Genomic DNA, 27,752 nt, shown 5'->3' with positions numbered 1-27,752 from the left:
TAAACCTGCAAAAAGTCTTAAATTATTTTATTAACTTAACATTAGGGTCACAAACCTAAACTTCAAAGTAACATTAGGGTATTTAGGGGAGATAAAAGTGGAATGTCTAAATCCAAAAATACTTTTAAGCTAAATCAAATTGTAAGGTGATCCAATCATACCTACATATTTTTTCTTTTGTAAATAATATGACACTCACAAACAACATGGCTTAATATTGGTAAAATAATTTTCAAAATCGGTTCAGTAGATCCAGAGATTACCCCTTAGAACATCTTAAATCTTACCTCTTTATTATATTAGTATAGATAATGTTATCAAAATTTTAATTTTTTTACATAACTCAATAATTAATATGTAAATAAGGAAAATAATGTGCGAGGTAAGTAAACAGCCAGAAATGATATCAATATTAAGTTCAAATCACAACACATATAAACATTTTTCAATATATTTTATAATTTAATTATTATTATATTAGTTTGACAATAATATTATCATAATGATTTTTGTATGTATATTTTCATTCTGACTTAATCTAATTTGAACATTGTTTTTTAAAATACAATTAATAGTGTACACACATGGACAAAATCTACTGAAAGGCATAATGTTTCAGGGAATAAAATATTTGTGATATTATAATATTTAAAACTTCTAGACATAATTTATATTTTAAACAAAATTAAGTCCAGAACTACCTACCTACTTACATTATACAGAGAAAATAACAAAATATATTCTGTACAAGTACTATAATCATAATAAAAGCAAATCACATCTAATTTCATGTGTTCATAAATTATTAAGTTTTTCATCTCTACTTTATGAAACTACTTCAATTTTCATAAAGTACATACAATTTATATTTAGTCCTAGTTACTTAACTTAAGCCAAGTTGGACTTACTGAATGAGACTTACTCATCTAATTATTTTTAAATAATAATGGTCATCAATAGAAATAAGTATAGCCTGACTAGAATTATAAAAACTTGGTTAAGGGGAGCCATTACTTTTTCATTTTAACAATATTATAAGAAGAAAATAGTTTAGATTTTGTTTACAATATGGCGAGCTGTTTTACTTTTTCGCTGGCCTATTCACTATTTCGGCCTTTATTATCAACCTATTCTTTATATAATTTATAAAATAAATATCAAATCAATTGACATGTCATTTACCTACTGTGTGATATCCACCAATAGGCAGTGGATGACATTTTTACATAGAATCTCAATTTTGTTTAAGTCAAATAGCCAACAAATACATCAAAGATAGTGAATTGATTGTTTGATTGCGAGGTCTTTCCTTACCTTAAGACCCCAGCATACATTTTTGAGAACTTTACAGTTTCTTTTAAAAAGAATATTTGGCATATATTTTTTTACATGACCAATATTCCCATCCCTCCAAGTAATAGGCAAATACTGTGTTAGGAGTGGGTACGACACAAATCCAGCAAACAAAGGTTCGAACCACGACCTCTCGGTGATGAGTCTGACCCCTTTACCATTTAGTCATCAACCTCTAATTCCAATTCAATATCGGCAAGATTGATTTTTCTAAGTGTATTAATAACCATGTACCTGGAGAATATTACATACAAATACCTGAACCAGACCATTTGGCTTTTGTGGCGTTTCATAGCTCGCGTCACGCGACGGCTCTCCGTCCACCGTAAGAAATACCTGAAATTCACACAAAAGAAACTATTTTATCGTCAAGGCAAGGCAAGTCGGTATAATTTGGATAACTCTCATATTTCATTCTCAAAACACTAGTAGACGCGTATGACTTTGTCAGCTTAGAGTTCGATGTTTCTAAATGACTTTTTCCTTTACCTACATCTCTTCTTACAGCCAGTTTCTTCATGTAAAGCTAAAGTAACAGTAAAAGTAGTAAGTAGTCAAGACGACTTTATTTTTCCGTGATTAAGACCGTCACTTTTGCTTTAAGACGTTACTTACGATGAAGAAACTGGCCGTTAATCTTAATGAATCAAAGCCTAATCTACCTTTGTAAAACTGCATGGCATTCTGTCCAGTTATAAAAAGTTTTAAAAATTGTCTTTTTGTGTTGTCTTCTATGAATAAGTTTTATCGAAAATTGAGTTTCGAATCCGATCCGGGGCATGCACCTCCAACTTTTCAGTTGTGTGCATTTTAAGAAATTAAATATCACGTGTCTCAATCGGTGAAGGAAAACATCGTAAGGAAACCTGCATACCAGAGAATTATCTTAATTCTCTGCGTGTGTGAAGTCTGCCAATCCGCATTGGGCCAGCGTGGTGGGTTATTGGCCTAACCCCTCTCATTCTGAGAGGAGAGTCGAGCTCAGTAGTGAGCCAAATATGGGTTGATAATGATGATGCTACTTTTACCACAAAAAACTATGTTTTGAAATCTGGATCTTCTAAACGGGCTTTTATGCACTTTGCAAAGGTAGATCCAGTGGTTAGCATAAACATCCTTAATATATAAAGTAAATTTAACAAAATTAAATTTGGTTTTTTAAATTTAAATTTGTCTTGTTCAATATAAAGTACTATAAAGTAATTTTGGATAGATAGATCAAGTATCAGGAATGTTTACTTACCTTTTGGAAGATAGTACAAAACTTAGTGGCAGGTCTAAAAACCCCAAATATTTTCTTAGTATGTTTACAGAATCAAGTGTGTATACTGTGCACTCTGAAAGAAAAAACAATTACTATATTTATTACTGTGTTCTTTCTTTCACATTTATCTTTTACTAGAAGACGCCCGAGACTTCGCGTCAAACGCTACTCCTACCCTACCTTAAGTATCCTATGTCCTAAGCTAGCTAGCTCCTGGTTCTAAGCTAGCTCTCCACCAATTTTTACCCAATTCGGTCCAGCTGTCCTTGAGTTATAAACAGTGTAACTAACACAACTTTCTTTTATATATATAGATATATTCATCAACTACTCTGTTCTCTGCTAAAAATATTCTTGAAGAAAATATATTTTATGCATCTAATAAAAAATAATCTGATCTGAAATTAATGTTCTGAAATGATTTGAAACATTCTTTTACTGTTTAGAAGCTACGCTATCTATCTATCTCCGGGTGCTATAGACTATATTTTATCCTCATATTCCTATTGGAATGGACATAGCGGGTGAAACCACAAGGTTCTGCTATTAAAAATTACAAAAGGCAATACAACATCATTTATTAGAACATCTATATCTATACTGATATTATTATAAAGAAGAAAAACTTGCTTGTTTGTTTGCATTGAATAGGCTCTGAAACTACTGGGTGAAACTTTTTTTACCAATAGAAATATTTGTGAGTATTAAAGGCTATATTTACCAGCTGGGACCTACACACAACAACCAATCATATGTAAACGGCCCAGAACAAAGAAGAAGGCTATATTTTATCCCCATATTCCCACAGGCTGTGGAGCTAGTAATATAATAAAATAAGATATTTACTAACTTTTAGGCATATTTTTCTCCACAAACATATAAGCTACTGCATAAAATACTGCAGAATGGTTGGGATGTGACGAGACACCGCCTCTATCAAAGGTGACTAGAGTATCTATGTCCAGAGCTTCCAAGTTGTGCTCTATAAGCTTTGCTATGACAGGAACAGGCCACTGAGCTTTCGGACTGTCCAGTAGCCTTGAGTCTGTGATGAGGCAGATATTTGTGTCTGGCACTCCAAGGTGTTGGCACGCTTCCCATAACTCCTTCCTTCGCTGGCTTCCTTTACCTTCATAATTACCTTGAAACAAATAAGTTGATCTTCACTAATAGTAGTTGAAATTTAATATAAACAATTTAAATTTTGCATAGAACATGGAATATGGGTCCAAAATATTTAGTAATAAAAGTTCAGGATTTCTTATAAAACTTTATTTAAAAATTGTATTTTTTAAATGCTGTCATCCATTTTGTGACATCACAATGTTACTTGATGTACTAAACGTCAAACTAATTGTCAACTAATATTTTTGTCAAATGCTCAAATTGTAAGGGATTTGTTATAGTGACGTCATGAAACAGTTGAAATATAGACCGATAGGTATTTTGGCTCATATTGTCAAAAACAAATTTAAAAACTTAAATTTTCATGTAATTATGTCTCAAAAATATATGAAAAAAAAAAATTTCAATCTAGTAGAACAATAATGAACAATTATTTAAGACCATTTAAAAAAAGTGTCTACTATTCTGCCTGATATTAAAATGGTACTGAAAAAATGGAATTTCAAACTTCCTCCCTCACCACTGCTCTAAATTAACACCTTAGGGTATGAGTGATTAATAATCCCAGATTCCTACTTAGGCTTCTTGCCTAAGTAGGAATCTGGGAAACCTTGATGTCAAGACCTGCAATGAAATAACCAACCAATTTTCATTAGCTGGTACTTAATTACAATAAAACCTTTTAGTAAGATTTGTATGTTGAATGCGTACCCTGGTCAAAATCCATGGGTACATCACTGCCTCTTGCCCATGATTTTGTCCACATGAAATTCAGTTTTTCACAAATCACAAAATTGTCTCATTGGTTCAGTGGTTAGCCTATGTGACTTTGCATCACAAGTCTTAGGCTATTACGAAATATCAAGCTTAAGCCTGTCAACCTGCATTGGATCAGCTTTGCAAGTATTGGCTCCTTTAAGGAGGGAGGCTTGCTCTGGTAGTAAGTAGTTTGAATAAGCTGACAATATTGTGTGCAGTTCATATAAATCTAACCTAATAATGTTATAAACTCTACAGTTTGGACATATGGATGCCTATCATTCAATTAAACCAGAACAGTTCAACAGATTTGAATGAAATTTGGCACAGAGACAGATTTTAGTTGAAATAGCACATGGGTTATTTATTTACCTCATTATTACTAACGCTACATGATCTACAGGTAAAAGTGTAATGCAGTAGTATATAATAACTTGATTGTATTAAAAAACAATTGTTTACCATTTGATAAACAAAGTATGTACACTTCAGCGCCTTGCTCGCACAATCTGAAAATCGTAGGACCGAAGAACATGCACTCATCGTCTGGGTGTGCAATCACCAATAGCACTCTCTTAGCACCGAGAGCTCCTCGAATTCTGGTTGGCAATTTCCTCGCGTACCGCCGGTAGACAACACAGCACACACACAAATAACTGATTAACCAAACACCAATGTAAAGTATAAAATTTCTAATGTAAACTAATATTTCAGACACGAATTTTAAGTAAAAGTTATACATGAATTCCAATTTATGCGGATACTCATTAAATAACATTTCTGACTCAAATATACTAATATTTCACGTTTAAGGGACGGTAAATGTGTTCTACTCATTTGGTTCACTGGCTAAAATAAATAAAAATATTCTTTTTATGTTATAATTCGAAATAAAATAGTAAATATAATGTTGAACATTCATCCGTTTCCGTAAAATACTTATAAGTCAGATCGGGTAGGTATTTTAAACAATGTAAATAAACAAAAACATATGATTCAGGGTTGCTCAACATTTTACTAAAGCATTATTCACGAATATTGTCATGAAATAAAACTTCCTTTGATAGACAATTTTTTTTATATTTTATGTTCCTATAAACTGTTATTTATCGAACAGATAATGTTTCACTTATATTTAGGGTTCCGTGGTCAATAAAGAACCCTTATAGTTTTGTTTTTTTATTATGTATAAGCAAGCACCGCTTAGCTGTACGCTAGATTGTAAGCTATGAGGCAGCCTTTGGTAGAACGCGCTTGCCTAGAAGATGCCTATTCACTCTTGACTTGAAGATACCCATACCCATGTCCGTCTGTCCTTCTATCTGTAACTCAATTACTAATAGAAAACTGTAGCTTGACTATGAAAATTATGTACGCGATTATAGGCGTAAATTAAAAACTTGACAAGTAGTTTTTACTCGTTTTCTCGTAGTGTGGGTTATTGTTAGATATACGTTTTTATGTAGAATTTGATGAGTTTGTTAAGACACTACTTTTCAATTTAGGCCTATTTGTAAAATATTAAGATTTAAAGTGCTAATTTAATTTCGTACTAAACTAAATAAAATTAAAAACAGTAAACAAACAACAAATAACAATAATAAACAATAACAAATAAACGAGAACAAAACGAAATAACAAAAATTATAAGGGAAGAAAATACGCACAACAAACTGGATTTAGTTAACGAATACTGTGAAGTAGGAGTATTAGTCACAGACAAAAAATAAAGTAGTGTTCTGTGCTGTGAAGTGTGAACTGTCAAATCTCAAATCTTCTTTCACTTAATACAAAATCAAAAAAATAATCATAGTTTAAGGTAATTCTGCAATAAATGAAATATTTTATTCACATTATAATAAAAGAAAACATCATTTGAATTACAACTTCTTTTTTCTTTTGATATGATAATACGATAATACGATTTATAAAATTAATTAAAGCTCTTATTTAATTTTATAAATGCATATTAATACCCATAAAACTCAATCTTTGTTTTTCAAAATGGTTTGTGACTCATGTCTGCTTGGGGTATTTAAGGTTCTTTTTATGTCGTTTGTGTTGTATTTCTGCAAACTCTATTTAATTAACATAGAGGAATTAGACATGGAAATGCATCGCACCCAAATGCAGCAACAAAATTGTCTGTCGTTTTTAGAGGGGGACGAGGTAAACTCACACATCGAAAAAATTTAACAAGAATAAATAATAATTATAATCTGTACACAGAATATTCAATTAATGGATCAATGTTTTGCTGTTCGTTCGTTCGTTAGAAGAATAGAATCGATTTTTCTTTTATATATTGTTTTAATTTATCATTAATTATAATTATGTTTTTGACAACCTCCGTGGCGCAGTGGTATGCGCGGTGGATTTACAAGACGGAGGTCCTGGGTTGGATTCCCGGCTGGGCCGATTGAGGTTTTCTTAATTGGTTCAGGTCTGGCTGGTAGAAGGCTTCGACCGCGAAGGCGTACCGACAAGCGATTTAGCGTTCCGGTACGATGTCGTGTAGAAACTGAAAGGGGTGTGGATTTTCATCCTCCTCCTAACAAGTTAGCCCGCTTCGATCTTAGATTGCATCATCAGTTACTGACTGAACATCAGTTACTGAGTGAGACTGAAATCAAGGGCTACCATGTAAAGAATAACAAAAATAAAATAGAAATATTTTCAAATTAAACGTCACGTCATCTTTTAGTGAATTAGAAGTTGTTGACCGTTTTTCATGCCATTGACTGACTTACTACTATACTACTACTATAGAACACAAACCGGAATTATTAGGGAGCTTTTTAGACGACGAAAACGATTACAACAATGAAACATCGATACAATCGATAACGCGTTAGATCGTTGGTTGTTTGACAGAGAGGTAACGTCTTGCGGGGCAGGTCTTTCTATAATTGGTCCGTGATAATTAATTTGTTGTATGTGAATCCGGACTCAAAAGGGCTAGAACCCAGAGCCGTAAAGCTTATTATTAAAAATAAAATGTATGTGAATCGAAACGAAAAGTGTCGCTTAAAAGAACCTTTTTGAGTAGTATTATTGTTGTGTAAAAAACCTAAAGTTGTGGACTATAGTTTTCGTTTTCAGACACTTTTCAAGTTTTTCACTTGTCAAATGTCAATTGTCATTGTCATTGTCAAGTGGTGGTTGTCAATGTGTCAATGACAGTTGACGCCACACTGACAGATAAACATCTAAAAAGAGGAAACCCGATATAGATTTTCGTAAGAATCGTGCACGAACTTCGACCATTAATAACGTTCCTCTATGGGCGTGAACCATGATTTTGCTGCGAAACACATGTGTTCCGAGAACCGTCCAAAGTTCCGTCGTCGTCGTCGCATTGTGTTTGTAAAATAAATAAAAATCGTATATCTATTGTTCCATATCCATCATTCCATTGACAAAAAATAATAACGTGGTACGTTTTAGACCATTTAAATAACAGGACTCGCCTCGCTAACCGTTACCCCTCTGACAAAGATTAAAAATAAAAAAAAACTGTTGCTATAGAATCGATGTTTCATTGTTGTAATCGTTTTCGTCGTGTAAAGAGCTCCCTAAAATGCCGGTTTGTGTTGTTAAATGGCATAAAAAACGGTCAAAAACCTGTAGCTTATTAAAAGATGGAGTAACGTTTCATTTGAAAGTATTTAAATCTTAATTTTATCAAATTTGTAATAAAAACAATTTATAAAAAAAATCGATTCTTTTGACGAAACAGCCAAACATCGATCAGTAATCGAATATTCTATGTATTTAATCTGTGGATAGTCTAAGCAATGTGTTTGTTAGTCTGTATAAAAATTACGCGTGTGTGTATTGCGAGTCAAATTTATAGTTGTGTGTAGTGTATGGACATTGAATATTTTTAATGGTGTTAAATGTTTTCGATGTGTGAGTTTACCTCGCCCCCCTCAAAAAGCGAAAGACAATTTTGTTCGTGAATTTGAGTGCGATGCATCTCCATTTTCTAATTCCTCTATGTGGTACGTAAATGTTTGAGCTCTGTGGGTAAAGAGTATAATAAAAAAAATCTCTGGTTAAAAAGTAAAATTTAGGATCTGTCATCTGTTTCTGTAAATCGCCCTTATCTTATTTGTCGTCTGTGATAAATCGCTATCTGTGTAAAAAACGAAAACTCAAAACATTTTTTGAGGAACAGGAAAGCGAGAAGAAATAATAATTCTATTTGTTTAGTTTCAATATAAATATCCTTCGTATTTAAGTGAAATTTAAAAATCATTGATAAATCATTACTGTCTTAAACTTGGGTGAAAATGATACAACCAGACTACCCTTCAGCTATAGGTCTGCTAGCTCATCTGAACTCAGATGAGCTCAAGGAAATGCTTAACGATGATACCAAATTTGATTCCGTACTCAAAGACGTGAAACAGGTAATTGATATATAACAAAAGCTACCGTGCTATGCTACTACAATGTTTTGCAAAGAATACATGCTAATAAAACATGACTCATTCTAATTAACTTTGTGTTTTGTAAATCGTGTATCTATCTAGTGGATTGAGCTTTACACTTATCTTTTTCCGACGTCATTGTAGACTAGTACTAATTAATAATTAAAAACAATGTTTTACACAATGAGCCTATAAGAGATGAACTTATTTCATTACCTAAAATAAGTTTTAACTAGGAATTAATAAGCTTTTACTTGGTGATAAAATGTTAAGATTTATATACTTTTTTGTAAAAACTGAATAAAATGTATTATAGTATCAAATATATAGTTATGCGAGTTAAAAAAACAGGTGTAACATGAATTATTTTCTTTGTGTGTGACAAATGACAATAAAATTAAGTGTTATTAATTTAATGTTTTAACAGTGATGTTGATGAATTTCCAAGAAACATTAAGGATCAATCATGATATTGAAAAATATACAGTCAATTCTACCTTCCCAACTAGCAGTAGAATCACTACAAATTTGGTGTTTCAAAAGTGCTTGTAAACTGACTAAGCCTACTTGAAATTAACAAAATTTTGATTTTTGAACACATTGGGTTGTACAGCCCTGTTTACCAACAAACAAATTAGAAATGAAGGTGGAAAACACATGTCATTTCGTAACTTATTTATTTTAAAATATGTTTTGTTTGTTTATAAAATGTTATTCAAAATATATTAGCTTTATCTAATAGTTCTAATTTATTTTCATTAATTTAAGAACAGTTAATTATAATTATTATTAGGTTAGATAAGCAATTAATACTCCCATTTTTTAAATTGTTTGTTGGTAAACAGTACACATCAAGTAGGGCTGTAGTTATAGGTTAAACATTTTAACAATTTATTTTTTTAAATCCTAGGTAAAAGATTGGGAGACGGAGAAAGAGATGATCATAGCAAGCAACAGATCTTTGGCAGAGTTCAACTTGAGCAAAGAACCGGACTTAGAAGAGCTCAAAGCTGAGGTGCAGCAGAAGTCTTCAACAGGAGAACAGTTGTGCAGTCGCATTCAAGAACTCTTGAGTGAATACAGTAAGTTTTTTTTTTTATATATTCTTCACAAGTTAGCCCTTGACTACAACCTCACTTGATGGTAAGTGATGATGTAATCTAAGATGGAAGCGGGTTAACTTGTTAGGAGGAGGATAAAAATCCACACACCTTTCGGTTTCTACACGACATCGTACCGGAACGCTAAATTGTTTGCCGGTATGTCTTTGTTGGTAGGGTGGTAACTAGCCACGGCTGAAGCCTCCCACCAGCTAGACCTGGTCCAATTGAGAAAACCTCTATCGGCCCAGCCGGGGATCGAACCCAGGACCTCCGTCATTAAATCCACAGCGCATACCACTGTGCCACGGAGGCCGTAAAAAAAGTATATATTATATTTCATTTACACTATGACATAAGAGGTGGGTTAAAAGTATACATAGTTTTTTAATGTTTTGAAGGCATCTATTAAAATTAAAGTGTTCCTGCAACAGCAGCAGAGCTGTTCCTTATTTTGTGCAACAAATATTTTCCTATGGCCAATGGTGTGCACAAGGTTTTTAACTAGGGTAGGTTCTATACATCCAAATTGTACTAAAAGGAAAGGAAGGAACTCCTCCAATACAGGTTAGTAACAAATCCTCAGGGTATAGGTACATTGCGTTTATGTATCTATGAAGTGCACTGCCTAGGGCCTAATAGGTATTGCACCTGTCATGTGCTCCCACAGCAGAGCTATGGCTCTCCTGTCAGAAACCACCGCAAGTCTCACAACTCACCTGCTTTAAGTCTAACAACTGATCGCAGATCCAAAGAGAAAAAAAAAATTTAGGAGAGCGGACGCCCGCGACGTCGTCTGCTGAAACTCGATGTAAACTTTCATCTACCCCTACCTCTTTTTAATTTTTTTCTGGCTTAAGAACCTTCTCCTGAAAATAACAAACACATCTAAACAAATTTTATATATACTGTTAAGTAAGATTTCTGTTAAAAATTTCAGAATCAAAATCAGCAGGCATATCACCAGACACAACTTTGGCGTTGCTGCAAACAGCGGCTGCAGAATCGGAAGAACAATCAGAAAATGTAGCACAAGATTTTCTCACTGGAAAAATAGATGTAGACAAGTTTCTTGAAGACTTTGAGCCAATACGAAAAAAAATGCACTTGCAAAAATTCAAATCTGAAAAAATGAGTGAGCTGCTAAGAACTGGCAGTCAAAGTTCCTTTGGTAATGGACTAGCGAAACCATATTTACCATATCCGAGCTACGGAAATCAAGGTGTGCCAAATATTCCATATCCAATAGGTCCATTAAATATGCCCATGCCTGGTATGTATGGAAATCACTTTTAAAACTAGTCTATTTTGAAAATGTGTAATAGTGTAATATTAAATCACAATTCAACGAAAGAAATGTATTTAAAGAAATAAATTTAAAAATATTGCACTTTGCTGTCAGATAGGTAATCATGTCAAACACTGTATCTATGTAGATATATTAAATATATAAATAGAAAAGAAACAATGATAATGACAAATAACTCACACACACAATAATATTGTCAATATGTTGAGTAAGGTTTCCCCATAAGTAATAATAATATGACACTAGTAGACGTCTGTGACTTCATCCGCTTGGAATTTAGTTTTTCACAAATCCTTTGGGCACCATGAATTTTTCCCGGGATAAAAAGTAGCCTATGTGTTCTTCTTTCTTCTTCTTCTTTCTTCTGGGCCGTTTCCGCACTTAGCCAAGTGTTTGGCCGTTGTGCGTGGGTCCCTCGGTGTAGGTTCCCGCTGGATTTATTCCATCCAGCCGAGCTCGCTCCAGAAGCTTAGCAGGCCGCCCAGGTCGCCGATAGCCTCATGGAGTGTCGCTGAGGAGCCAATGTAGGTTGCTCGTTGTTCCGTTACGCCTCTGCAACTGAGCATAACGTGTAGCGGTGTCTCGTCCTCCTCCATGCAGGCTCTGCACAGAGGACTGTCGGTCATACCTAGAATTGAAAGGTGTTTGTTTAGCGGGCAGTGACCTGTTATTAGTCCAACTACTGTTCTCAGCTTGTCTCGTGTGAGGTTCATAAGTTTCTTTGTTATCCTTGGGTCGAGGCCTGGGAGTGCCTCTTTTGTATGTCTACATGTGGTTATGCTGTCCCATAGTTCGGCGTGGGTTTTGATGGTTTGTTTGTGCAACCATGTTTTGTATTCACTGAATGGTATGGGTACTATTGGTTCGGGTCCTACTACCTTCAGTGTCGTGGCGCGACGCGCCAGTTCATCAGCCGCTTCATTACCTAAAATTCCGCTGTGTCCCTTTATCCATCTTAAGGTAACTAAGTTATTTGTTGCAAGTTTTGTTAGGGCCTTGTGACAGTCTAGCAGTAGTTTTGACGTAGTCGAGTGTTTTGCCAGTGCTTTTAGTACTGCTTGACTGTCGCTAAGTATATTAATGTTAAAATTTTAACCTGTCTGTTGGTCACGTCAACAGCCGCTGTTGTGATGCCGACGCATTCCGCCTGGAAGACTGAGTTGTGCTTACCAAGCGCTTGTGCAATCCGTATGTTGAGGTCTTGGCAGTAGACTCCTGCTCCAGTACCTGTGTCAGTCTTTGATCCATCCGTGTACACATTTAGGGCGTCAGGGTTTGTGTAGTAGTCACTGGCTTCTTCAGTGTTGATTTTGTAGGGTTTGTCCATCACGAATTGTTTCTGTGTTTTATCGCATATCCACTCCATACTTGGGTTCATTTGTATTCCCTCTTTTAAGATGTTAGTGTGGGATGTGTTTGTTTGTATCCACAACCCGCATGTTTTTAGTCTAAGGGCTGTAAGCGTCCTCTTTTATGTGGAGGTGTAATGGTGGAATTCCTAGTATTACTTCCATTGCAGCTGTAGGTGTTGTGCACATACTGCCCGTTATGGATAGCAGTGCTTGTCTTTGGAATTTTTGAAGTTCCTGTTGTGTTGTTGTTTGGAGCACTTTTGGCCACCAGACTATAGAAGCATATGTCACTGAGCTTCTTACGACTGTAAGGTACCCACCACAGTAGCCACTTCATTATGTGCGGTTTTAGTCCCCATGTTTTGCCTATCATGCGTTTGCACTGACATAGGATGATTGTAGATTTTTGAATTTTCGTTTCAATATGTTTTTTCCAGTTTAACTGTTGATCTAGTGTTACCCCTAAGTATTTTACCTCTGTGGTTAACTTTAGGGTTACTTTGAATAAAGTCAGTGTATTTCGAATGTTTGGTTTTCTTTTGTTTGTGAACAGAATGAGTTCTGTTTTTCTGGGGTTAACAGATAGTTCGTTGAGTGTACACCATTTCTCTATCTGCTTGAGTGCATCTTGCATTATTCCACTAAGGGTGTTTTCATGTTTTCCTCCTATTAGTATTGTTAGGTCGTCGGCGTACCCTATTGTTAGGAAGCCTTAGTTGTTCAGTTTGCTGATTAGTTCATTTACCACCAAGTTCCATAGTAGTGGTGAGAGTACACCTCCTTGAGGGCATCCTCTGGCAGCGATGGCTTGGATTTTTCCATTTATGTTTATTTGTATCGCCCTGAGTGATAAAAGGGCGTTTATCCATTTTCTTATTGTTGAAGGTACATTATGTCGTTCAATGGATTTTTCTATGCTTTTGAACGTGGTTTTGTCGAAGGCTCCTTCTATGTCCATAAAGGCTCCTAGTGTTGATTATTTTTTTTTCCATGTTGTGTTCTATTTTGTTGACCACTGAGTGTAGGGCTGTTTCTGTGGATTTGCTGGTACTGTATGCATGTTGGTTCGGATGTAGAGGGGTATTACTTAGTACCCCATCCCGTACAAACCTGTCTACTAACCTTTCCAGGGTTTTTAGTAAGGTAGTGGGTGGAGGGATGGCCATCGCTACTGACGTCATGTTAAAATCTGAGTCCTGTCTAGCTGGGGTCGGGCGTGTTTGAGTATCGGTTGGTATTAGGGTAGTTGGGTCATGGGTGGGTTCGTTTTTAGTTGATGCGTCGGTCCTATTTTCGTTGCCAGGTCGTTGGGTGAGCGATGCGCAAGGCGGGTTCTCGCCCCCCCCCCCCCCCAGAATACGCAGGGCGGACTGTAGCCGCACCGCCGTCCGGTAATCCAGTGATCGGCGGTAGTAATTTTCTATTTGAAACCGTCTTCATATTTGTCCGAAGTATGTGTGGTTTGTGGAGTATCTGACTGTATGGTGTGGTGTGTATTGTGCTTGTGCTGATGGGGACGTGATAAAGGGAAGGAAGGGGTTAAGTGAGGGTATTTTGGTTTTTTTTGGATCATGGGATTGGGTTTTAGAATTCCTGCCAGAGTTGGGTGTGACCTCTGGCCTGACCGTTCCGGATCAGTCTTTTAGAGGTGATTTAGACCTTACGGCCACTGGTTACCGCTTCATGGGTGTGAGAAAAGCCATGGTTTGTCAGGATATTAACCGCCGCCCGAGGTTCGGCGTTGACCTTTTACAGCAGGTATAGTCTCTCCTGCTAACCCTCCTCCTTTTGCATCCGGACTTGGGACCGGCATCGGTGGAGTTAGCCTTAGCCTATGTGTTAATCCAGGCTATAATATATCTCAATACCAAATTTTAGCTAATTTGGTTCAGTAGTCGAGGCGTGAAAGAGCAACAAACATTCATATTAATAAATCATCAGTTTTCGCAAATCTCGGGAAACCATGGATTTTTTCTGGATAAAAAGTAGCCTATGTGTTAATCCAGAGTAAAATCTATTTCCATTCTAAATTTCAGCCAAATTCAATAGTAGTGGCGTTAAAGAGTAACAAACATCCAAACATTATTACAAACTTTCGCGTTTATAATATTAGTAGGATAGGATATTGATTATTATTGCTGGTTAGGACTAGCTTATTCTACATATTGTCAATATCAATAATACTGACAATAAGTATTATTGATTGTGTGTGATTCCTTTAAAGTTTTATTCTATGGAGTCTTGTTATAGAATTTGAATTTTTACTGATAACAGGTATTATTTTTTTGATAAGAAAAGTATCCGTATACAAACCGGCCTCTGTGGCGCAGTGGTATGCACGATGGATTTACAATACAGAGCTCTTGGGTTCAATCCCAGACTGGGCTGATTGAGGTTTCTTAATTAATCCAGGTCTGGCTGGTAACTGGCCACACCCGGGATGCTTCGGCCGGCATAGACGTACCGTCAAGCGATTAGAGTTCTGGTACAATGTACTGATGTACGGTACGAAAGGGGTGTGGATTTTTATCCTCTTCCTAACAAGTTAGCCCGCTTCCATCTTTGATTGCATCATCACTTACCATCAGGTGAGATTGTAGTCAAAAGCTAACTTGTAAAGAATAAAAAAAACCTCTAAGAAAATTTATATGATGTATGTACATGTATGTCCCTGATTTTATAGAACAAACAGATATTTTTAAGTTGTATATATTGTTTTTAATCAAGACTAACCATAATAAATAGAATGCACTTTAGGACTGCTATCACACAAATAATGGATGCCAACATATTTTAAAATAATGTCAATTGTGTTAGTAGATAACTGAGGATAAATCCTAATAATATAGAATATAATTAAATCTTTAACAGTCCGCTTGTTGTTGGTGCTTGTAGATAAAAGGGATCATGTTTTAAAATGAATAAATACTATTGTGATTTTCTATTCTTTTTAATTAATTAATAAATGCTATTGTTGTATAAGCAATTAGCAAAAGTCATCCATATTCTGTATAACAATTTGATTTTCATGTCATCTCATTTTTTTTATATTATTGTTTAGGTAATATGAATGTATATTGAAATTTATTTTCTGATATAAAATGTAACTATAGATATAAATATTAAATATATGAAAAAGTTTTATTGTGTGTTTGATTTGTTATATTATGTTAAACACAACAGAACTGAGAAGGTATAAGATTAGGGAGAGGTTTTTATGTCAAAAATAAAAATTTAATAGATTGAAAATAGAAGTAAAAACTTATAACTTTTAGTATTGACATTTGAAATAAGTATATGTATGATATATGTGCGGTAAGTTGAAAATTACAGCCGAGGCGATATTGCAGCTCGAGCCATAAGCGAGAGCTATAGTAAAGAAGGAAGGGGTCTTTTTTGGCAAATGCACCAAAAACAGGCAATATAAATAGTTTAACCATGGATTTTTCCGGGATAAAAAGTAGCCTTTGTGTTAATCTAGGCTATAATATATCTTAATACCAAATTTTAGCTAATTTGGTTCAGTAGTTGAGGCTTGAAAGAGTAACAAACATTCATATCATCAATGAGAAAACTATTTCCAATTTTCATCCAAATCGCTTCAGTAGTAGCGGCTTTAAAGAAAAACAAACATTCATACAAACTTTCGCGTTTATAATATAGGTAGGATAGGATAGGACAATACACATCACTATCTAGCCCCAAAGTAAGCATACAGAGTAGCTTGTGTTATGGGTAGTAAGACAGTTGATATTATATTATTCATATACATTTTTATACTACATATAAATACTTATATTACACACAGACACTGGAAAACACCCATGCTCATTACACAAATATTTTCCAGTTGTGGGAATCGAACCCACGGCCGTGGATGCAGAAAGCAGGGTCACTACCCACTGAGCCACGCGGCCGTCTTTTTATATGAATGGTTTGATCGATTTTGTTTGGTGATTTTGTATAGGTAGTTCATTTGTGATGGTCCTTTGATAGGTGTAATAGTGATTACCCATTAAAGGCATTGCAGTATTTTTATCTTTCACTTGTAAAATAACCTGCAAATGGATACTATTTATTATTTCCATCAAAGTTAAGCAGGCTGGAGATATTCACAATAGACTTGTTGCAAAATTTTGCAGCTTAACAATAAAGCATATATTGGTTAAATGATGCCTTTCTAGCTATGGCTTTAACTAGAAAGAAAAAGGGACAAAAATTAGAAAACATTATTTTTATTTAAAATAAAATAATTTACTACAATAACTAATGATATATGTATTGCTATTTACAATTTATACATTTATTTGCTAGGTATCTATATATATTCATACAGCAGTAATTATAAATTAATATGGGCAAGTTTTAAATGGCAAACATACTAATCAACTTTTAGATTTAGACTCCATATTTTGTCCATTCTGTAGTTTTGCATTATTTTTTTGTATTTCATCATCAACAACATCATAATCAGAGGTACCATAAACTATTAAAGCCATGAAGAGTGTACCAAGGGCAAACATTGAATAAATCACCATTTCTTGATTAGCAGAATCTACTGCCCTCTGTTTTCGATGTCTGACATCCTGTTTCTTTACTTGTTGTTTCTTCAATAAATCACCATAATGTTGTTTGGACCTGTAAAATAGAGTATTAAGTAAGATGATAGATTCAGTAGAATAAATAAAATTAACATTTTTTCAATGTGGGTTTTGTTGTGACCCTAACCAGCGACATTATTATAAGGTTAGGGTCTTTTTGTCTAGGGCACCAGCTAGTGAATTTAGCCCTTAGTGGGATTGTTATCCCCTCTCTGATACTATAACATTTGTTTATACTGTAAAAAAATTATCAGCATTATAAAAAAAAGTTATACTTACCAAGCATCAAAATCATAGATTGGTGTTCTACCATCCATGGTGGGTACAACATTCCTGTCTCTTCGAGACTTATAGAATTTCAATGATGGGTCTGTAGGTTCTTCTTCAGGCTTATACTCTGACCTAGTGATACTTGATCTACCCACCAGAAGACCTTGAAATGGTTTGACTGGTTAAATTCAAATTCATTTATTGAAAGATACACATACGAAAGATGTTACATCATTTTAATGGTAGGTGTCTACAAATCTGCCTTGTACCTACTGGATGGATCACAACAAACAGATTGTAGTATTCTTAGTATAGTAAATCAAACAACTGCATTCACTTATCTGCATCATACAGATTTTATCTACCATAAAATTAAAAATGTGTCCAATATGTACAATGCGGATATGTGGATGCTTCCATTAAAGCAGTTCAGTTAGCAAAGATATATAGACTGTAACTTATACATATTTTTTTTATCCACACCTATAAAGATATCTTTGATTTATGTAAAAAGCTGTTTTTATTTATGTTAACAGCTATATAGGGATGTTTTAACGATTTAAAACTGTGTATTGCAACTGTTTGTTTTAGATCCATTTGCATCTAGTTTACCTCTGATAATATAACTTGTTAATATATTTGACATAACATTATTTGCTCAACATTTATTAAAATAGAATAAATGTTTAATGGATAATATAAAACAATGAAAAACATATCAACTTGAAATTATATTAGCTCTGTAATTTTATGGAGTAGGTACCTTTATCATACATTTTTTTAAGACTAATATTGCCTAGGACTTCATATGCTTCTGTGATAGCTCTAAATTTTTTTGCAGATTCTTCATCCTGGAAACAATAACGCATTCACTGAAACCTTTGTTATTAAATGCTGAAAAATATAATTATATCAATGGAAAGTGGTAGATACCTTTGATTTGTCAGGATGGTATAGTTTCGACAATTTATAGTAAGCAGATTTAATATCATTTTGTGTTGCCTTCGGTGTAACTCCAAGTACGTCGTAATGATTAGCACTAACTCGAGATGTCGTATAAATTGTACGGAAAACTTCACAGAACATTTTTTTATTTTGCGCTAACATTTCGAATTGAAAGGTTATGTATCGCCGTTCAGAAAATTATTTGTACAACAACGACGTCATGCTTATTAATGTCTAGTTCTGCAAAACTTTACTACTTGTACTATGGAAAATTAGACAAATGTGTTACATTTTGACTAAAAATGAAAAATAGGAATGTTTTGTGGTGATTACACAATTCGAATTTTTTAAGTTTTTGGTAAGATGATGAAGACATTGACATTGACAAATGTCAAATATTGACAATTTCACTGTCAACTGTCAAAAGTACAAAACTTCAAAGCGAAGAGCAAAACGTAGACAGGGAAGTAAATAGACAGATAGCATAGACTATAGTAGAAGTCTCAGATGAATTACATTTGGACCTATCTCACTAGACCCATACTAGACCATATCCCTCTGTCAAAGTGTATGATCAGCGATTTATCGTTATTTTAGAGGTACTTGTACCGAATCTTAAATCTATGGCTTTTTCAGAATCAATGTTTTATTATTATAATCGATTACAGAGCTCCAACAACTTTTAATTTACTAAAAGATTCTATTAAAATCCTTTGTATTAATAAAATTATCTAAAAATTCTCGATTGATTCCTCAGCCGGAACAGCAAAACAAGTATTCTGTGTGCCAAGTCTCAGCGATGTGTCAGTAATAAGTATGTGTAAAATTACACGTGTGTATATCAAAAAACGATAGACAATTTTGTTGGTAAATAGTCCGATACAAAGGAGTCCAAAAGAAGAAAATGGAGTTGGCCGGTGAAAGCATAACCAAGATGGTACTATCAGCGTTGCTCAAAGAGTAATTATTGTCTATGGCGTTTTGTGGCGGGTTTTTAGAAGTAGCGCGTTTTAAAACAAATTCAATCTTTTTGTTAAACCTATTAAATAAAGCTTTGAGACACTGTGTCACATTTGACCTTAAATATATAATGGTAATGATAATTCATGACAAAATAAATGTTCAGTTTCTATTTTTAAATGTTCTGTATCCAATAGCTGCCAAATAGTAGTTAAATACCCAATGAAAAAAAGTGATGTTATAGCATTTTTCTGTTTTTACTGTTTATTAATATACTAGCGGACGCCCGCGACTTCGTCCGCGTGAAACTCGATGTTAGCTATCAACTACCTCTACCCTACCTCTGCCTTACCCCTAGCCTACCCCTACCCTACCCCTACCTTACCCCTACCCTACGTTGAAATTTCTCCTGAATTTTCTTGACTATAAATCTCACGGAGTCCGAGACCTTTCCAACGAATGCAAAACCGTGGAATTCGGTTCGTGCGTTCTAGAGTTATAGAACACAAAACACAAATTCAATATAAATTTACACCATACAAAAGAACAATATTAAGCAAGTTACGTAATAAACAACGCAAAATTGTCACCAGTCAGTAATTCATTGAAACTGCAACATTGAGTTAGAAAATCTGATAATACCCACATCTACATCAAGAGTCGCGCGCGACAAGTGCCGCTAGAAACCGGTTTTATTGCAAACAATATACCTAAGTTGAAGTATCGGTGCGATGCTAAGAGGAAAATATTATTAGACCAGAGTTCGATCCCAGCTGTTGTATTGTTGTATTCCGTATTCTTCAAATCAATTATTATTATTTTTTTTTTTTTATAAAACGGTAATGTTTTAAAACTTTGTATATAATATATGTATTAGGTTCAAATTATGTATTAGGTCAGTTGTATTGTTGTATTCCGTATTCTTCGAATCAATTATTATTATTATTATTTTTTTTTTTGTATAACGGTAATGTTTTAAAACTTTGTATAATGCTAAGAGGAAAATATTATTAGACCAGAGTTCGATCCCAGCTGTTGTATTGTTGTATTCCGTATTCTTCAAATCAATTATTATTAATTTTATTTTTTTGTACAACGGTAATGTTTTAAAACTTTGTATACAACGTGTCCCAAAATTCAACGATAAGCGGGCGCCAAAAGATTGACCTGCTCATGAGCACTTAAGGAAAAATAATAAAAAAAATATACCTAAATTTTTTTTTTAGTTACAAAATAAATTTTAAAATTCTTTGAAAATTTACACCTTGTATGATATTTTGAACTACCGCAGCTACAATTTCTTAAATATGCTTAAGATTTTTTTTGTATCGGAACCTAAGTAGTACTACTATTCACCACAACTCTTAAAAACACCACAATGCCCGCAGTTTTTACACAAAAAAAAATCAAAATATTTTTTTTCCCTCAAATTTTTAAAGATTTTTACTTTCAGTCTACTTTGACTCATGGTCTTGCAAAAAAAAGTATGAACACCGCTATGGCAAGTTATTTTCAAAGTTGACGCAACTAATCAAGATTTCAAAATAGTATAATAACCCTAGGATAACTAGTCACAAAAAAAAATATGCGTACCATTTGTAAACAAGAACCAAATTTCTTAATTGTTCTTGTTGTTAGTAATAAATTTTACTATGTTCCAAAAATGTGTTTGTTATTTTAATTACACAACATTAAAGTAAATGTTCGAATTGTTTTCCACCGGCATTAATACAGGCACGACATCGCCTTAAAAACGACCGTTTTATTTTTCGCGCATATCTTCTAGCATTGATATGTGCCGCAGCCTGAGTGATTTTTTGCCGAAGCTCGTCCAATGTCGTAATCGGTTTTGCGTAGATCCTGTCTTTGAGACAACCCCAATAAAAGAAATCCAGGGGGTTTAGGTCGGGTGATCGGGGTGGCCATAGGATAGGACCAAGTCGCCCGATCCAACGCCCCGGATACTCGTGGTCTAGGTATTGTCTCACAGGACGAGCGTAGTGAGCTGGGCAACCATCATTTTGATACCACATATTTTGAAGGTCGCTTAGGGGGACGTCTTCTAGTAATTCTTGCAAATCATTTTGTAAAAAGTTCAAATAACTGTCCCCATCTAAGTTTCCTTGTAATTCAAAAGGCCCAATCACTTTTCCATTTAAAATGCCCGTCCATAAGTTGACCTTAAATTGATATTGGGATTTGTCTTCTCTCATCAGGTGCGGATTCTCATTGCTCCAGCTGTGTAGGTTGTGAAGATTTAAATAGCCATCTTTCTTGCAGGTTGTTTCATCCGACCATAGTACTTTATCCAAGAACTGAGGATCTTCCCGATGCTTTTGAAGCATCACTCGGCAAAATGCGATCCGCAGTGGATAGTCCCGTGATAGTAACGTTTGTACACGTCTGTAATGATATGGGTGTAGCCGATGACGTTTTAGTATTCGATGTGCTGAACTTTTTGGGATTCCCGTAGCTGCTTCTATGGCACGCACTGAGGTAGTTGAATCAATGTTTATTTCATTGAGAACTTCTTCATCGCATTCCGATCTAGGTCTTCCAGCGTTTCTTCTAGCTGACGGCAAACGACCCTCCGAAAACGCTTGATGCACATTCATAAATACCCGATAATCTGGATATCTTTGAGCGTTTGGGTACCTTTCTCGATACAATCTGCTAGCAGCGTTAGCATTGCACCGACATTCTCCATAAATGAGATGCATGTTAGCGTATTCCATCGGCGTGTATGGTTGCGGCATGATAACGCTAAACAGTCCAAAATACACCAAAAGTCCAATTCACAAAACACAGGCACAGTCCAAAATAATGCCAGGTCAGTTCAGTTTGCAGATCACTTAAGTCCAGTCCAAAATGCAAAGCCAAAAGTCGTTAGTACGAGAGCCACGTCAATTGAATACGGAAAGTTGCGCAGTAAACAAAGGAGCAGAGCGTACTGACTTGCTGGGAACAGGATTTTCTTTACCTGCATCATTGTCATTCAACAAAGAACATCTGTCTATCCCTCTCTAACGTATACTTATCGCTATCTTTCTCTCTCTCTCTCTCTCTTATTTTTAAATGTTATCGTTCGTTCCATTAAAATTCTAGGAAATTGCAACGTATGACTCACATCATTTTGTGCATAAAGTAAAAGTGATTTCTAGGAGCAAAAACATTTTAGAAATTTAGTTCTTGTTTAGAAATGGTACGCATATTTTTTTTTTGCGACTAGTTATCCTAGGGTATTATACTATTTTGAAATCTTGATTAGTTGCGTCAACTTTGAAAATAACTTGCCATAGCGGTGTTCATACTTTTTTTTGCAAGACCATGAGTCAAAGTAGACTGAAAGTAAAAATCTTTAAAAATTTGAGGGAAAAAAAATATTTTGATATTTTTTTGTGTAAAAACTGCGGGCATTGTGGTGTTTTTAAGAGTTGTGGTGAATAGTAGTACTACTTAGGTTCCGATACAAAAAAAATCTTAAGCATATTTAAGAAATTGTAGCTGCGGTAGTTCAAAATATCATACAAGGTGTAAATTTTCAAAGAATTTTAAAATTTATTTTGTAACTAAAAAAAAAATTTAGGTATATTTTTTTTATTATTTTTCCTTAAGTGCTCATGAGCAGGTCAATCTTTTGGCGCCCGCTTATCGTTGAATTTTGGGACACGTTGTATAATATATGTATTAGGTTCAAATTTTGTATCAGGTCATGGTAGTAGGTATATATATATTATTTATTTATTTATTATTATTTTCTTATATAATTAATTATACACAAATTTACTGTCTTAAAACATGACTAATGAATGTAACGTATGCAAGAATAGTGTGTTAGTTACGCAAAAAAGAATAAAATGCGTAAAGTGTCATACGCAATGTCATTTTGATTGTATTGTAACGTCTGGAGCCAAGTCACCTATACTTCGAGGACAATGGATTTGCCCAACATGCAAGACTAAACTACCAACAACTACGATTACATCGGAAAGCAATATAGCGGTCAAATCAATTGACATTGCGTCAGACTCAAACGAAGTTTTGCTATCGGCCATAAGAAGAGAGGTGACGGAAGTTATCTCTCAGACAGTTAACATTGAGTTGAAAAAAATACGTGAAGAGTTAAGCAGCCTACATAGCATAAAGTCGTCCATAGATTATTTATCAGGCCTGTACGATACAGTAAAACAAGAGCTAGAGGAGGCTAAAAAAGAAATTTCAATTTTAAAAAAAGACAACATAGATCTTAGAGAAAAATTAATTAGTCACACAAACACAATTAATATACTTGACAAAGAGGCTAGATCTAATAATATTGAAGTTCACTGTTTACCGGAGTTTAAAGGAGAAAACCTAGTTAAAACTGTAGAACAGATAGGGAGAATAATTAACGTGCCAGTGCATGAAGGGAGTATAGCTAAGTGCACTCGGGTTGCAAAAATAAATAAAGATTCACCAAGACCTAGATCTGTGATTGTTAAATTCAGCTCCCCTTTTCAAAGAGATAGATTTCTGGCAGGTGTTATCAATTATAACAAATCTAATAAGGAAGACAAATTGAACACAGCACATTTAGGTATTTCTGGTGAAAAAAAATTAAGTATTTATATCTGAGCACTTATCTTCGTTGTCGAAAGATATTTTCGCTGCAGCGCGTATTTTTGCCAAGGAAAAACAATATCGTTTTGTTTGGTCGCGTAACGGTAATATTTTCTTGCGAAAAACAATTTCGAGTGACATTGTATTGGTGAAGTCAAAGGAAACTTTAGCTAAATTAACATAATATTTATATTTTTTATTCTCATTAATTTATTTTATGCAGTATTATTATTCTGTGTAGTAGTATCTTGCTTTTATGTTCAGTTTAAATATTTTCTATCAAAATGTAAGAGGAATAAGGACAAAGACAAATGATATATATTTAGCTATCCTTAATACAGATTTTGATATTTTAGTGTTGACTGAAACTTGGCTTAACAGTGGAGTATCAAGTAATGAATTTATTGACAGCAGATACAGTGTTTTTCGTAGAGATCGTGAGTCTAGTGTTACTAATAAGTTAGATGGTGGAGGAGTTTTGATTGCGGTATCAAAAAGGTTTAGATGTTACAGAGTTAATTCTTGGGAGACAAATTATGAAGATCTTTGGGTTAATTTGGTATTTGGATCAAAAACCATATCAATATGTGCGGTGTATATTCCTTCACCACTGCGATATGACACACTTGAAGTATTTACGCAAAATGTTGAACGTATAATAATTAACGAACAGCTGTCAACAATTATAATTGGGGATTTTAATGTACCCTCTATAAAATGGGATAGTGACATTAATGATTTAAAAAAAATGGTTCCGACTAACACTGGTCCAGCTATTACTCTAATAAATAATTTTACGGCTTTAACAAATTTAGGTCAGTATAATAACATAAAGAATGCATTTGGCAAGATTCTAGATCTTGTATTCAGTACTTTTGGCTGTGTGAAAATAGATGAAAGTGATTTTTTTGCATGCTCAATTGATAAATATCATCCGCATTAGACATTGATTTGGAATTTGATTTTAAAGATACCTTATTAACTCCAAATTCGATTACAAGATACAACTTTGGGAAAGCAGACTATGAGCAAATAAATGAATATCTTATAAACATTAATTGGGAGACATTGTTTAAGGATTGTGATAACGTTAGTGTAATGACAGTTATTTTTATGCTGAGCTACGTAAAATAATTGAAAAATATGTTCCAAAGAAAAAAGTTAAGAATAACTCGCGATATCCGGTTTGGTATTCGAAAAACCTAATTAAAAGATTGAAGGAGAAGAACAAATATAGAATCAGATATAAGAAATACCACAATCCGTTAGACGAAATTGAGTTTAAATTATTACGTGATAGGTGTGAAGTTATTATAAATATGGAATATAAAAACTATTTAGAAAACGTAGAGTATAGTATAAAGGTGAATCCAAAATTTTTTCATTCGTATGTAAAAAACTTGCGTAATAATAAATGTGATTATCCTGCGATAATGACAAATAATAATTGTTCATTTTCCAATGGGTCAGATATTTGTAATCAGTTTGCAATCCACTTCTCAAATATTTTTGTATCATCTAAGAGTCAATTAACACAATTTGTTAGTACTGTAAATTCTAGTTATAGCTCACAATTAAATAACATAAGTATAAAGGAGAAAGAAGTTTTACAGAAATTAAAATGTTTAGATATAAACAAAGGTTCTGGCCCCGATAATATACCACCACATTTTGTTTATAGCTGTGCATTAAGTTTATCGAAACCATTATTTCTTATTTATAATAAATCTTTATGTGATGGTATTTTTCCAAGTATATGGAAAATGGCTAGAGTAGTGCCTATTTTTAAATGTGGAGATCGGAAGGATATAACAAAATACAGACCAATATGTATATTATCGGTATTTTCAAAAATATTTGAATCAATAATCTGTGAGAGACTAAGTTGGCATTTTAAATCACTGTTAATAGATAATCAACATGGCTTCATAAAAAAAAGATCAACTATATCAAATTTAACATTATTTATAGATGACATTACTGAAGCACTAGATAATACTGATCAACTTGATTGTGTTTATACAGATTTTTCTAAAGCGTTTGACGTTGTTGATCACTGTATATTGATAAAGAAGCTCATCGGTTATGGTGTTTGTAGAAATGTTATCAATTGGATGGAATCATATCTAATGAATCGTGAAATGAATGTTGTTATTGGAGGCTATCAATCAAAAACATTTATTGCTACTTCTGGAGTGCCACAGGGTTCCAACCTTGGGCCTACATTATTTGGAATATTTATCAATGATATTATAACTTGTTTTCAATATTGCCAATTTCAGCTGTACGCTGATGACCTCAAAATTTATACGAAAATAAAAGACATGAATGATTCTAAAAACATGCAAAAAGATTTAGATAGACTTTCTAATTGGTGTTATAATAATAATATAAAATTAAATCATTTAAAATGTTTCAGTATTACTTTCAGTCGTAAGGTTAAGAATTTCAAGTTCAATTACAGTATAAATGGAAATATATTGGAAGATGTTAAAATTATAAAAGATCTTGGGATTACATTAGATAATAAATTGAGCTTCATACCACACATAGATAGTTTGGTAGGGAAATCTCTCAAGTTATTAGGTTTTATTATTAGAAATACAAAAGAATTTAAAAATTCATCAACAAAATTAGCCTTATTTAATACAATGATCAGAAGTAGACTTGAATACTGTTCAGTAGCATGGAATCCGTATTATCAAGTACATAAGGATAGAATTGAAAGAGTACAAAAATGTTTTTACGACATTTAGCATTTAAAGATAAAATATTGAAGAAAAGAACCAAGTATGATGATCTCTTAAAATTTTATAAAACGGCTTCACTATCTAACCGTAGAGATTTGATAGACCTTTGTTTTTTGCACAAAATTGTTAATTTTAAAATAGATAACTCGGAGTTGCTGAATAGGGTAAAACTTGCTGTGCCGAATAAAAATGCTAGATCTCACATTAAAAATAAACTAACTTTTAGGCCAAGAATCACAAAAACTAATCTGGGGAGAAATGCTCCTATTGAAAGAATAGTGAGATCGTATAATAATATTTTTAAAATGGCAAATCTGGATATTTTCAATAGCGGTTCTAATTCTTTTAAAAGTAAAGTTAAAAAACATATGTCGAAGAATAATGTACTTTAAATGCATTCTGTTTTTGTTTTAAATGTAATTACTTATTGTTAATTCCCATTATTATTGTTGTAATTACATTTTTTTTTTCTTTCTTTCATTTAGTTTCTTTTTTTTTATTTTTAGTGGTAGGTAGATTTAGTTTTTGTTTCTTTTGTTTTTAATGGTAAATTAAGAATTGTATTAAAATAAACGCATGTTGAGTTAGCCTATAAGTGGGGTGTACAATGTAGCATATTACATTTTAATGCATGTTATGTTTAATTAGTCATAAGTTTTTTTTTTGTATACAACGTTGGCTTCCGAATAAATAAATAAATAAATAAATAAATAAATAGCGTCAGAAAGGAAAACCTGACTTATTTTTATATAGTAAATTATTATTTATTAATAAACACTACTTTGGTAGTATTTATTCTGTGAATGCATCTCTGTCTATTAATCTGTGCATCTCTGTATCTCTCTGCGTCTGCTCATCTGCGGTCTAACGATGTATTCTATTAATCTATGGTTATTTTTTTAACCAAAGAGTAAATCAAAGGGTAGAGT

At 33.7% G+C, this 27,752-nt stretch overlaps 3 protein-coding genes across 3 annotated transcripts; 1 reads left to right on the top strand and 2 right to left on the bottom strand.

Annotated features, from left to right (window-relative positions):
• Positions 1–6: 6 nt before the first annotated feature.
• LOC112048429 (N-acetylglucosaminyl-phosphatidylinositol de-N-acetylase) lies at positions 7–5,436 on the bottom strand. The gene is made up of 4 exons (XM_024085952.2): positions 4,964–5,436; positions 3,468–3,758; positions 2,597–2,690; positions 7–1,689 (listed from the first exon to the last, which is right to left on the bottom strand). The coding sequence occupies exons 1-4, from the start codon at positions 5,277–5,279 to the stop codon at positions 1,515–1,517; spliced, it is 876 nt and encodes a 291-aa protein (XP_023941720.1). The 5' UTR covers positions 5,280–5,436; the 3' UTR covers positions 7–1,514.
• A 3,177-nt stretch (positions 5,437–8,613) lies between these two features.
• On the top strand, positions 8,614–15,840 carry LOC112048400 (vacuolar protein sorting-associated protein 37B). Its single transcript, XM_024085917.2, has 3 exons — positions 8,614–8,916; positions 9,848–10,019; positions 10,978–15,840. The coding sequence occupies exons 1-3, from the start codon at positions 8,797–8,799 to the stop codon at positions 11,331–11,333; spliced, it is 648 nt and encodes a 215-aa protein (XP_023941685.2). The 5' UTR covers positions 8,614–8,796; the 3' UTR covers positions 11,334–15,840.
• Positions 15,841–16,917: 1,077 nt separating this feature from the next.
• Positions 16,918–18,886, bottom strand: LOC112048417 (dnaJ homolog subfamily C member 30, mitochondrial). The gene is made up of 4 exons (XM_024085935.2): positions 18,503–18,886; positions 18,333–18,420; positions 17,579–17,732; positions 16,918–17,336 (listed from the first exon to the last, which is right to left on the bottom strand). The coding sequence occupies exons 1-4, from the start codon at positions 18,674–18,676 to the stop codon at positions 17,084–17,086; spliced, it is 669 nt and encodes a 222-aa protein (XP_023941703.2). The 5' UTR covers positions 18,677–18,886; the 3' UTR covers positions 16,918–17,083.
• Between the last annotated feature and the right edge of the window lie 8,866 nt (positions 18,887–27,752).

Source organism: Bicyclus anynana, chromosome 8 (genome assembly GCF_947172395.1).
Source record: "Bicyclus anynana chromosome 8, ilBicAnyn1.1, whole genome shotgun sequence".
Lineage (NCBI taxonomy): Eukaryota > Metazoa > Arthropoda > Insecta > Lepidoptera > Nymphalidae > Bicyclus > Bicyclus anynana.
Note: the sequence above shows the minus strand (reverse complement) of the source record. Positions and strands in the feature narration are given on the sequence as shown.

Excerpts from the sequence above, each read along its gene's own strand:
- LOC112048429 (XM_024085952.2), bottom strand. The coding sequence starts at position 5,279 with ATGTTATTTAATGAGTATCCGCATAAATTGGAATTCATGTATAACTTT. Across the intron at positions 3,759-4,963 it reads CATACTTTGTTTATCAAATG|GTAATTATGAAGGTAAAGGA; the intron begins GTAAACAATTGT and ends ATTTGTTTCAAG. Across the intron at positions 1,690-2,596 it reads TTTGTACTATCTTCCAAAAG|GTATTTCTTACGGTGGACGG; the intron begins GTAAGTAAACAT and ends TGTGAATTTCAG.
- LOC112048400 (XM_024085917.2), top strand. The coding sequence starts at position 8,797 with ATGATACAACCAGACTACCCTTCAGCTATAGGTCTGCTAGCTCATCTG. Across the intron at positions 8,917-9,847 it reads TACTCAAAGACGTGAAACAG|GTAAAAGATTGGGAGACGGA; the intron begins GTAATTGATATA and ends TTTAAATCCTAG. Across the intron at positions 10,020-10,977 it reads AGAACTCTTGAGTGAATACA|AATCAAAATCAGCAGGCATA; the intron begins GTAAGTTTTTTT and ends TAAAAATTTCAG.
- LOC112048417 (XM_024085935.2), bottom strand. The coding sequence starts at position 18,676 with ATGTTAGCGCAAAATAAAAAAATGTTCTGTGAAGTTTTCCGTACAATT. Across the intron at positions 18,421-18,502 it reads ACCATCCTGACAAATCAAAG|GATGAAGAATCTGCAAAAAA; the intron begins GTATCTACCACT and ends TATTGTTTCCAG. Across the intron at positions 17,733-18,332 it reads TAAAAAAATGTATGATAAAG|GTCTTCTGGTGGGTAGATCA; the intron begins GTACCTACTCCA and ends AACCATTTCAAG.